Below are 12541 nucleotides of genomic sequence, written 5' to 3' on the forward strand. Positions count from 1 at the left end.
CACCCACCCACCCACCCACATACATACACACTCTCACACAGACACCCACTCTCTCACACAAGACACCCATACACCCACACACAGACCGCAGTCTGTGCTGTCAAAGAACGCAGCCAAGAAGTGAGGAACCAAGGAAGGAGAGAGCAGCGCAGTTCACAGGGAGCGAGCACCCAGACACTGGTTGACCACGTTCAGGAGATGCGAGTTCTCCAGAGCAGCTGCCACCCTCTCCTTGTCTGCCAGCTGTTTGTTGACTGCACACAGGCACATGAATAAACATGAGCATTGAAAAAAACACAAACTTTTTACACTATACTCCCTCTTCTGTGCTTGTGGGCTGCTGCTCCCATGCTTACTGGTATGTAGGTGGAGTGATGGCCTAGAGGTAATGGTTCGAATCACGGCTCAGCCGCCGATATTTTCTCCCCCTCCATTAGACCTTGAGTGGTGGTCTGGACGCTAGTCATTCGGATGAGACGATAAACCGAGGTCCCGTGTGCAGCATGCACTTAGCGCACGTAAAAGAACCCACGGCAACAAAAGGGTTGTTCCTGACAACATTCTGTAGAAAATCCACTTCGACAGGAAAAAACAAATAAAACTGCACGCAGGAAAAAATACAAAAAAATGGGTGGCGCTGTAGTGTTGCGACACGCTCTCCCTGGGGAGAGCAGCCCGAATTTCACACAGAGAAATCTGTTGTGATAAAAAGGAATACAAATACAAATACAAATCAGTGGGCTGTAACAAGCAGGACTGTTTTCTCCCCAACATGATAATCAGTCAGTCAATCAATCAATCAATCCTCCTTCTTCTTCGTGGGCTGCAACTCCCAAGTTCACTCGTATGCACACGAGTAGGCAGCCATACTCTGTTTTCAGGGGTGTGCATGCTGGGTATGTTCTTGTTTCCATAACCCACTGAACGCTGACAGGGACTACAGGATATTTAATGTGCGTATTTGATTTTCTGCTTGCGTATGCACATGAAGGGGATTCAGGCATTAGCAGGTCTGCACATATGTTGACCTGGGAGATTGGAAAAATCTCCACCCTTTACCCACCAGGCGCCGTTACCGCGATTCCAACCTGGGACCCTCAGATTGAAAGTCCAACACTTTAACCACTCAGCTATTGCGCCTGTGCACTTAGTGCAATGTAAAAGAACCCATGGCAAGAAAGGGCTGTCCTTGGCAAAATTCTACAGAAAAATCTTTTTTGATTGGAAACAAATACACTTGCAGGCAAAAACAAACAAAAAAAAAAGAAAAGAAAAAAAGTGGCGATCCCTGGAAAGAACAGCTCAGATTTCACACAGGAATTTGTTAAAATATAATACAATAAAATATATTGCACATTTAACCCTTTCACCACCAAACTCGCATTTATGCATGAGCTAGGTAGATGACACATGTCACTGAAGGATGACCAGACCATGGGTCTGCTATCCATGAACTTACTGCTCTTAATTTTGGTGGTAGGTCAGGCCGTATTTTCTACACATCACAAGAGGAATCTCCAGCTATTCTTAGACGCCATCTTTTTTGTGTTTATATCATAAGGGAATCTGCACTCTAAACTGACTGGCAATGAAAGGGTTAAAACAATGACTTTTTTTTTTTTTTCTTTACAAAGAATTGACATAAAATTGTGATCAATTACAAATAACAGGAGAAATCTCTCCCACCTTCTCTTAACTCTCTCCATATGAGCGGCGAAAGAGACGACGTTAACAGCATTTCATCCCAATTACCATCATCAAAATATTGCAAGCGGAACGCTCTTATACTGAAGAGGTGAATGTTGACAAAGAATACCACAGTTCTGATGACGGAAGCTAAAGGTTGGGTCATTCAGACACCCACTGGACATCCGAGGGGTCTGTGTAGAGGAGAAGAGAGGACTGGCCGTACTGAGTGAGTTAACTCGCATACAAACACGTTCAACAGCAAGAAACAAAAACCGAACGTACAAAACCAAAGTACTTACTCGCTTCTTCAGATGCATGACTTCCTGGAGTGAGCTGGACCTCCACCTGCAACCAGAGAAAGCTGATTCAGCAGAGTTTATGGACGGGCGCAATAGCCGAGTGGTTAAAGTGTTGGACTGTCAATCTGAGGGTCCCGGGTTCAAATCACGGTGATGGCACCTGGTGGGTGAAGGGTGGAGATTTTTCCGATCTCCCAGGTCAACATATGTGCAGACCTGCTAGTGCCTGAACCCCCTTCGTGTGTATATGCAAGCAGTCTTACACTTGAAGAGTGTGAATGTTGACTAGAGAATACACATTCGTGAAGAAGGAACTAAAGGTTGGTCGGTTCAACACGCACGACAACTGAGGGTCCTGTGAGAGGAGAGAGGCTGGCCCGTGCTGAGTGAGTTAATGTTAGCACCTGTTTTGGGGTCACCTAGCAATACTTGAGAATTCTTGCCTGATGAAGATGCCTGCTCCTCCATTCTTCACCGCTCCCTCCGAGGATCCGTCTCTGAAGACTGCGTCCATTCGCTGGGGTTGTACCGAGTCTCAATCATCTCCAGTGTCAGAGCTTTCAGCAGGGAGGGCTTGGCAGTCCTTTTGGTCGATGCCCAGGGACTTTTGTGATGACTGAGACTCCTTCCAGTTGGTCGCGGGTTCCTCGAAGTCGGGGAGTGTTTCCATCTCGGCAGGGGACGAGGGCAGCAGGTCTTCATGTTGGCGGTGCAGGGCCTTGGAGAGGTGGTTGAAGCTGGTCCGCTTCAGTCTGTTCTTCGAAGCAGAAGATCAAATACGCATGTTAAAGATCCTGTAATCCATGTCAGCGTTCGGTGGGTTATGGAAACAAGAACATACCCAGCATGCACACCCCCGAAAACGGAGTATGGCTGCCTACATGGCGGGGTAAAAACGGTCATACACGTAAAAGCCCACTCATGTACATACGAGTGAACGTGGGAGTTGCAGCCCACGAACGCAGAAGAAGAAGAAGAAGCAGAGTTTACAATCATTTTTCTTTGCTTCTCTGCCGTTCATATTAACTCTCTCCATACGAACGGCGAAAGAGACGACGTTAACAGCGTTTCACCCCAATTACCATCATCAAAATATTGCAAGCGGAAGGCTCTTATACTGAAGAGGTGAATGTTGACAAAGAATACCACAATTCTGACGACGGAAGCTAAAGGTTGGGTCGTTCAGACACCCACTGGACATCCGAGGGGTCTGTGTAGAAGAGAAGAGAGGACTGGCCGTACTGAGTGAGTCAATGTTAGTCACCTGTTTTGGGGGTTCACCTCAATGACTTGAGAATTCTTCTTCTAATGTTTTTGTGGGCTGTGATTCCCCTGTCCACTCAAACGTTATGTGTGCGCTTTTATGTGTTATGACTGTTATTACTCTGACATGCACAGGCATGGTGTGTGAGTTAGTGTGTGTGCAATTTTGCAAATTTTTGTGCATACATGTGAAAAGCAAGAGGAAGAGAGAGAGAGAGAGAGAGAGAGAGAGAGAGAGAGAATCCGGATATATTTCTAACGCAGATGATACACTTAATGCTTCAGTTGCAGCTTCAGTCAGGAATTGTATGCTGAGCCTCTTACTCACACAGCCTGTCTAGCTGCCATCTTGCTGGAGAGCAAGAGAGAGAGACAGAGAGAGAGAGGAGAGAGAGAGAGAGAGGAGAGAGAAAGAGAGATAGAGAAGAGAGAGAAAGAGAGAGAGAGACACTGGACACTGGAATTATTTATTGCCATTGCCAAGAAAGGTATTTTGACAAGGGGGCAACAACATAAATGCATATAGTTTAGCTTCAAAACAACAACAACAAAAAACTATATATTTTTCTCTGAATTCTTCAGTCAGTTTAAACCAAGAAAATATTCAATACTTGGAAACACTTAAGTCACATCCTGACAAAAACTCAACGAAACGGAACTAAAGAAAAACAACAATGTAATGATAATGAAAGAGAGAGAGAGTGAGAGAGAGAGAGAGAGAGAGAGGAGAGAGAGAGAGAGAAAGAGTGAGAGAGAGAGAGACTAGAAGGAAAGAAAGAGTATGGAGAACGGCAGGCTGCACATAACAAGCAAGCGACCTCAATATGTTCAGAGTGGACACTGATTCCAATCTCACAACAACAATGAAAGTGACGCAAACTGAAGTAGCATGGGCACGTCTCACAGTCAGCAGGGCTTGCCAAGACAACCCTGCAACGCACGGTGCAAGGAAGAAGAAAGAGAGGCAGGCAGAAAAAGAGATGGGAGGAGGACGACATCCCACAACGAACAGTCCTGAGACTCAGTGCCACGCTGAGAGGGACAAGGAACAGAGACAAGTGGTTGCCATCCGACTTATTCAGTGGTGTCCCTACGGTAAGAGAAAACAGGATAGAAGGAAGAGGAAGCGATAATGTGGAGTGGGGGCCCAGTGTGTAATGCATCTGGATTAGTCATTCGGATGAGACGATAAACCGAGGTTCCGTGTGCAGCATGCATTTAGCGCACGTAAAAGAACCCACGGCAACAAAAGGGTTGTTCCTGGCAAAATTCTGTAGAAAAATCCACTTCGATAGGAAAAACAAATAAAACTACACGCAGGAAAAAATACAAAAAAAAATGGGTGGCGCTGTAGTGTAGCGACGCGCTCTCCCTGGGGAGAGCAGCCCGAATTTCACACAGAGAAATCTGATGTGATAAAAAGAAATACAAATACAAATCCACCTAGGAAGCGAGAGAATCTGAGCTTAAGGGATCGAATCCCACACTCGCCAATATTTCCCTCCCCCACCTCTACCAGACCTTGAGTGGTGGTCTGAACGCGAGTCATTCAGATGACGATAAACCCAGGACTCGTGTGTAGCATACAGTGATACACTTTGCGCATGGAAAAGAACCCACCACAACAAAAGGGTTGTCTCTGGCAAAAATCTGCAGAAAAATATACTTTGAGAAGAAAAACATAATATATTAATGTACTCATATATATACGCCTGCAAGCAGTAAGAAAAAAAAAAGGTGGTTCTGTATTGTAGTGATGTGCTCTCCCTGGGGAGAGCAGCAGGAATTTCTCATGGAGAAATCTGTTGCAACAAAGAGTAATAAACTATACTAAACTACACTACATTACAATTCAATACAATATAGTATAATACAATACAATACACACCACCAGTATGCGTGAAGAAAAATTAAACAAAACTCCTCCTCTACAGAATGGACAGGCCGGAGATGAACGACACTCTGAAAAACTCAAGGAGCAGAGAGAGATGAAAAAAAAAACTGGCTGCCAGTTTATCAGAGGCATTCGCATTGCCAGAGACCCCAGGACAGTTTCAGTTTCAGTTTCAGTAGCTCAAGGAGGCGTCACTGCGTTCGGACAAATCCATATACGCTACACCACATCTGCCAAGCAGATGCCTGACCAGCAGCGTAACTCAACGCGCTTAGTCAGGCCTTGAGAAAAGAAAAAGAAAAAAAAAAGAGAAAAATACATAAAAAAAAGAACTACTACTACTAATAATAATATGTATAAGGCGCAAAAACTTGATGAAGTCAACTATAAGCGTACAAAGAAGAAGGAGGAAGAGGACAAGGAGGAAAAGGAGGGGGAGGAGGAGGAAGAAGAGGGGGGAAAAGAGGAAGAAGAGGAAGAGAAGAAGAAGAGGAAGTGGAGGAAGAGGGGGAAGAGGAGGAAGAGGAGGAAAAAAGAGGAGAAGGAGGAGGAAACAGAAGAGTGGGAAGAGGAGGAGCAAGAAGAGGAGGAAGGGGAAGAGCAGGAAGCAGAGGAGAAGAAAAAGGAGAGGAAGAAGAGGAAGTGGAGGAAGAGAAGGAGGAAGAGGAGACACATGATGACCTTGAACCTGGCGGGGAGGGCTCTCAGCAGCTTGACACGGATGGCCAGGCCTATCAGCGTGGCCATGGAGCAGTGGGGGATGGTGGGCGTGAAGTGGATGTGCACCGTCTCCTCCGCGTCATCCACCTGTCAACACAGGTGCCACAAATCTTCATAATAATAGACAGGAGCTGAGCCCGGTCATTTCACATCAAATCAAATCAAATCAAATCAAATCATGTTTCTTTTCATACCCCAGTGGACATATAAGGGGCCACTCAGGGCTGATTACAGGTTCGAATCCTCCATTTGCCTGTATTTCACCTCCCCACTGCACCTTGACAGCTGATCTCAGTTTTTTCAGTTTTAGTAGCTCAAGGAGGCGTCATTGCGTTTGGACAAATCCATATACGCTACACCACATCTGCCAAGCAGATGCCTGACCAGCAGCGTAACCCAACGCGCTTTGTCAGGCCTTGAGGAAAAAAAAAAAAAAAAAGATAAATACATAAAAAAAGAACTACTACTAATAATCTCTGGTTAGTAACCAAACTATCAAGTCTTTTACAAACATAAAATCATTTTGCATAACTGGCTGCCAACTTGTCATTGATAAACTGAGGCCCTGTGTGTAGCATGCTTTGTCAGTTAGTGCATGTAAAAACAAACAAACAAACCCAAAACAACAAGAGAGTTTTCCCTGACAAAGTTTCAAAGTAAATTCCACTCTGATAATATGCATACGTGTGTGTGTGTGTACATGACTGAAGTCTGTCTGAAAGAAATGAGTGATGACTGCCTAGAGGCAGTTCTCAGTCGGCTCTACCCAAGTTGGCAGCCTGTTATGCAAAATGATTCTATGTTTGTAAAAGACTTGATAGTTTGGTTACTAACCAAAGATGCAAGTCTCAATACTACAACAACTACTATTATCAATACAAATAGGCAAACAAAAATAATAAACCCATACTTCTTCCCTATGAAGTAGTCTGTGTAGGAACTCCAAACAATCTCTAATCATTTAAAACACAAACAAATTAATAGTGAAAAATCTAGAGCAGTGGAAAATGTGCATGCAAGCGTGCGTGTGTGTGTGTGCAGAAACAGAGTGACAAAGAGAGAGAGAGAGTGAGAGAGAGAGAGAGACAGAAAGAGAAAGATAACTTGAAAGAGTGAGAGAGAGGGAAAGAGAAGGAGGAAGAAACAAGAGAGAGAGAGGAGGGGAGGGTGGTGGTGGTGGTGGTGGGGGGGGGGCGGGGGGGGGGGGGGGGGGGGGGGAGATACAGACAGTGACAAACTTTGAAACAAGTTTGTGTTCAAGTTTATAATAAATTTATCATGTCATCTTAATTCTTACCTTCACTTTTGACTCCTCCACTACATTCAACTCCTCCAAAGTGAGAGGGTGTTCTGGATCATTGATTTCTCTAATCATGTCTGAAAGGCAAAACTGAGTATGTTCAAAGCAAACACATGATGAATCAGCCTCTTACAATCTCAGTCTCATACACAAACTGACCAAAATATGACTATCTCCCTCTCTGTATGTGTGCTGCATGGGACATCATAAAAACAAATTACAAAGACAGCATACTTTTCTATATCTGGTCCTGTCACCTGGAATACACTTTCCTTATAAATTCCTCATGTTCAAACAAAACATCTGTTCAAATCTGGCCTCAAACCATATCTGTACAAGTCTGCTTTCATGGTTATATCCATAGGTGTTTGCATGTGGTAAGAGATGTGTGTGTGTGTGTGTGTGTGTGTGTGTGTGTGTGTGTGTGATGCGTGTGTGTGTGTGTGTGTGTGTGTGTGTGTGTGTGTAACTGTGGAAAGATTATGTTTATCATGTTTAGTTTGCTATGACACTGATGTGAGTGTTTTTGTTGTAGGTCATACACCAAGTTTTGCTGTCATACTTGTAATCTGTGTGTATCACATACTTCACCACAGTTCATTTCTCTTGCTAAGATATATTTTTGTATCTGATTCTGACAGTTTACATCTCTCTCTCTCTCTCTCTCTCTCTCTCACAGACACACACACAGAGTATCAGACTTGAAAGAGTGTGAATTCTTAAGAGAGAAATAGAAACAGTGAAGAGGTTGCTGAGAATGACTGAGACAGAGGGATCCACAGGCAAAGACAGAGTGAAAGAGACAGTTGTTGCAACTGGAATGAGCTCATCATGATGTTAAAAAAAAAGAAGAAAAAAGTATCTAATTTAGTTCTGAAAAGACTGAGTTTTAGTTCCACTTCCAGTTTGGTTGGACTTCGGTTCTGAGTCAGTGTCTCAGAAACTTAATAATGATTTCAAAAAGATCCCCATGTAATTTCATCAATGTTAAGTCCACTTGTTTCTGATATTATTCAATGTCATATAATTCCATTGCACTGTTGCTGAAGTGGGAACCCCTTGCAGCTTTGTTTTTAAGCTGAAAGTTTGTGTAATTTACTGTCTTCATCCCAAGCGCTGGTAACTTGTCCCGCATGATGACTGGTCTTTCACAACTTACTTCAAAGTAATTTCAATCAAATTACTAAACCAACTTGCAACCAAGACTTACCGAAAACCTCTCTATCATCAATTTTGTCCACAATATTGTCATCTTCCTCTTCTGGCAGAATCGGCCTCTCTTTTGATCGCCGAAAGACCAGTGGGTTTGCATTTTCAAGCGTGGTCATCTGGCACACTTTCTCTTTTCGTTCTTCGTCACAAACCGGAAATGCTTCGCAAGACAGCTAAAAGCTGGATGGTAACATATTTGAAACGAAGTAGATAAAACATCTTGTGTGAACTTTGATACAATTAAAATGTAAATTATGGTTTAGTTAATTTAGGACAAAATACACACACACACATTTCTTTTGAATACTGTGATCACAAATTAAATCTTAACTTCTTTCGTTTCCAAATTCATACCCTCAACAGAGGGAAAAACTGGAGACAACTCATAGCGTACTCCGTCCGTTTGTAGTGATTGCTTCCCTTCATTAACTGAAGGTGGGGAAAGTCATCAGAGACAGACATTGAGTAGTACATACCAATATACGTACGTGGGAAAACACACACACACACACACACACACACACACACTTGCTATTTTGCGGCACGATATGACTTTGCTGCTACTGCTGATTAGTAGTGAAAGTAAAGGATATTTCAACTGTTGATGTGTGTGTGAGTGCGCGCGCGCGCGCGCGCGCGCGTGCGTGCGTGCGTGTGTGTGTGTGTGTGTGTGTGTGTGTGTGCGTGTGCGCGTGCGCGTGCTGTAACTCTGCTTTAGAAGTGAGCCCAGTTTCCGGACGAACTAACTCCCCTCCCCTCCCACCTTTCCCTCGTTCTGTTCGCACTGTACAGCTCCAACACTATTTATTGCATTAGCTACGAAAAATATAAGTATAATGTTTTTCTCTGAACTATGTATTCCATTCGCTCTGCGTTCCCATAAACACGCATTTCATTCTATTTTCCGTTTGTACAGCTTCAGTTAGTTTCTGTAACGAGTATAAACAATACAGTGTGCACTACACGACGGTCTTTCTTTTTCTCTTCTCCCCAGCAGCCATGCATTCCATTGCTCCCGTCGTTACAAGTAGCTTTAGAGTTCCGTAACTTGTTGATGAGCCCTGTATTTCGTCTTCTTCTTCTTCTTCTGCGTTCACTCGTATGCACACGAGTGGGCTTTTACGTGTATGACCGTTTTTACCCCGCCATGTAGGCAGCCATACTCCGTTTTCGGGGGTGTGCATGCTGGGTATGTTCTTGTTTCCATAACCCACCGAACGCTGACATGGATTACAGGATCTTTAACGTGCGTATTTGATCTTCTGCTTGCATATACACACGAAGGAGGTTCAGGCACCAGCAGGTCTGCACATATGTTGACCTGGGAGATCGTAAAAATCTCCACCCTTTACCCACCAGGCGCCGTCACCGTGATTCGAACCCGGGACCCTCAGATTGACAGTCCAACGCTTTAACCACTCGGCTATTGCGCCCGTCGCCCTGTATTTCTATAACCATGTATTCTGTGATCTCGGTATAGTACCACAACCTTGACTGTATTCGAGTAGTTCCATGTTTCCACAACTATGTATTGCCGGCATTAGATCAGCATTTCCACACTTATGTGAGTGCATTAGTTTTGTATTTTAACAACAATGTAGCGCCTTAACTCTGCATTTCCACAACTATGTGGTGCCTTAGTTCTATAGTTCCGTAACTGTGGGGCGGTGCCTTAGTTTGTTCTATAGTTCCATAACTGTGTGGTGCCTTAGCTATGTAGTTCCATAACTGTGTGGTGCCTTAACTCTATAGTTCCATGACTGTGTGGTGCCTTAGCTATGTAGTTCCATAACTGTGTGGTGCCTTAACTCTATAGTTCCATGACTGTGTGGTGCCTTTACTCTATAGTTCCATAACTGTGTGGTGCCTTAACTCTATAGTACCTTAACTGCGTGGTGCCTTAATTCTGTAGTTCCATAACTGTGTGGTGCCTTAACTCTATAGTTCCGTAACTGTGTGGTGCTTAACTCTATAGTTCCATAACTGCGTGGTGCCTTAACTCTGCAGTTTCATACCTGTGTACTCTCCACACATCCTCAACTACATCACGTGGCATATGTGACTGGACACTGTGAAGTGCTGCATGACAGTAGTAGTCATACAGACCCGGTTTCCAAGGCCTGGCCTGCCCACTCATAAGCGTGCTCTAATTTATTATACTCATAGTCCAACATCGCTGTGGGCGAGAACCCGTTTCCGGACTCTATGGTCTGCCCACATCACTGTGGGTCTGTCTCACATCACTGGATTTTGGGTCATCTTAAACCCTTTAAGAATGGCCTTTACGGCCAGTCTACATCCTCAACATCATCTGGAGGATGAGGTGGTGGCACACCTCTGTCATCAAGTGCAATGTCCCAAAAAGCTTCTAGCACTCCTGCAATCCAGTTTTGGATCACATTTCTCATCCTTCTTATAGAATGCCAGATAACTTGTGGGGTATTGCTAGCCATGGTGACTTTCGGTATGTGTAAAATTTGTTCAAGTTAAAGTCCCACTCACCCCATGTGTGGTTTGTACTAAGAACAAACGAGTGTTAACTCTCTGCATGGTGATATAGTTTCTTAATTTATTGATGCAAGCGCCTTTAGCTGCAGATAATCTTAGAAAAAAAAAGGTACAGTTATGCGTCATGATGTTGCGTGCGATCGGCATGAATTGACAAAGCGGAACAAGAAAAACTGTCATTTATGAAAGAGAAATCTCTGTTTATGGTGACTGAAAGTTCATTGCTATTATCAGTACAGGATGTGACCTCTGAGTGAAGTGTTTCCAAAAATAAACACTGTGGTTTTTCCCAGTCAACCAGGTGACAATCACTAGTTTGTGTGTATTATTGTACTGTTTGGTGTTGCTTTTAGTTCCGTTTTTTTGTTTTTTTGTTTTTTTTTGTGTGTGTTTTTTTCCTCAAGGCCTGACTAAGCGCGTTGGGTTACGCTGCTGGTCAGGCATCTGCTTGGCAGACGTGGTGTAGCTACTGAAACTGAAACTTTTCAAAGGAGGCTGACTTGCAGTTTGTATAAAAGTTATTTAGTTAAGTATATGTGACATATACCGACAGAATTCTTCTTTGTTATTTCAAACTAGAATCAGACGGTAATGTGTGTGTGTGTGTGTGTGTGTGTGTGTGTGTGTGTGTGTGTGTTCTCCCTTTAACTTTTCTTTCAGTGTGCAGTCTGTGGCTTCATAGCACTTTGCAAAGAAGAGAGTGGTGTGTTGTTGCAGTGGGCACTGTGGTAACAGATAATAATAACGATGATTTTGATGATTCTTCTTCGTTCGTGGGCTGCAACTCTCACATTCACTCATATGTACACGAGTAGGCTTTTACGTGTATGGACGTTTTTACCCCGCCATGTATGCAGCCATACTCCGTTTTCCGAGCTGTGCATGGTGTGTATGCCGGTTCTTGTTTCCCTAACCCAGTGAACGCCGATATGGATTACAGAAACTTAAGCGTGCGCGTTTATCTTCTGTTTGCGCATACACACAGAGGGGGTTCAGACACAAGCAGTTGTGCACATATGCTGACCTGGGGGATTGGAAAAAATCCCCACCCACCCTTTACCAACTAGGCGCCGTCACCGAGATTCGAACCCGAGACCCTCAGATTGAAAGTCCAGCGCTTCAAACCACTCGGAGCCCGTTGATGATGATGATGGTAATGATGATGATTATGGATACTGTACTTATATAGCGCCTTACCTCGTCAGAGACCAAGCTCTAAGCGCTTCACACACACCGTCATTTGCATATGTAGCAGGCTGCCTACCTGGGTAGCTGGGCCGACTGAGAGCTGCCTTTGGGTTCTCATCACTTCAAGGATCAGAGCCCGTGGAGAGGCAGTGGCGCATCAGTGGTTAAGTTTCAGTTTCAGTTTCAGTAGCTCAAGGAGGCGCCACTGCGTTCGGACAGATCCATATACGCTACACCACATCTGCCAAGCAGATGCCTGACCAGCAGCCGGTAACCCAACGCGCTTAGTCAGGCCTTGAGGAAAAAAAAGGTGAATAAATAATAGATAAACTTACACAAATAAATAAATAAATAAATAAATAAATAAATAAATAACTATAATGTAAAAAAAAACACACACAAAAAAACAATAATAAATAAATAAATAAATAAGATAACAATGATGATAAATAAGCAAATATATGTAAA

The 12541-nt window shown here is 43.8% G+C and overlaps 1 protein-coding gene across 1 annotated transcript; it reads right to left on the reverse strand.

The window, feature by feature from the left end:
- Positions 1-8519, reverse strand: LOC143286030 (cytosolic iron-sulfur assembly component 2B-like). Its single transcript, XM_076593549.1, has 5 exons — positions 8376-8519; positions 7163-7242; positions 5827-5952; positions 1989-2034; positions 1-254 (listed from the first exon to the last, which is right to left on the reverse strand). Exons 1-5 carry the CDS (start codon positions 8491-8493, stop codon positions 154-156), a joined length of 471 nt encoding a protein of 156 aa, XP_076449664.1. The 5' UTR covers positions 8494-8519; the 3' UTR covers positions 1-153.
- Between the last annotated feature and the right edge of the window lie 4022 nt (positions 8520-12541).

Source organism: Babylonia areolata, chromosome 9 (genome assembly GCF_041734735.1).
Source record: "Babylonia areolata isolate BAREFJ2019XMU chromosome 9, ASM4173473v1, whole genome shotgun sequence".
Classification (NCBI taxonomy): Eukaryota; Metazoa; Mollusca; class Gastropoda; order Neogastropoda; family Buccinidae; genus Babylonia; species Babylonia areolata.

What these genes read in the sequence shown, in the direction of transcription:
- LOC143286030 (XM_076593549.1), bottom strand. Translation starts at nt 8,493, where the DNA reads ATGACCACGCTTGAAAATGCAAACCCACTGGTCTTTCGGCGATCAAAA. An exon ending in TGATGATAGAGAGGTTTTCG is followed by an intron (nt 7,243 to 8,375) that starts GTAAGTCTTGGT and finishes TTTGCCTTTCAG; the next exon opens with ACATGATTAGAGAAATCAAT. An exon ending in TCATGCATCTGAAGAAGCGA is followed by an intron (nt 255 to 1,988) that starts GTAAGTACTTTG and finishes GCCTGTGTGCAG; the next exon opens with TCAACAAACAGCTGGCAGAC.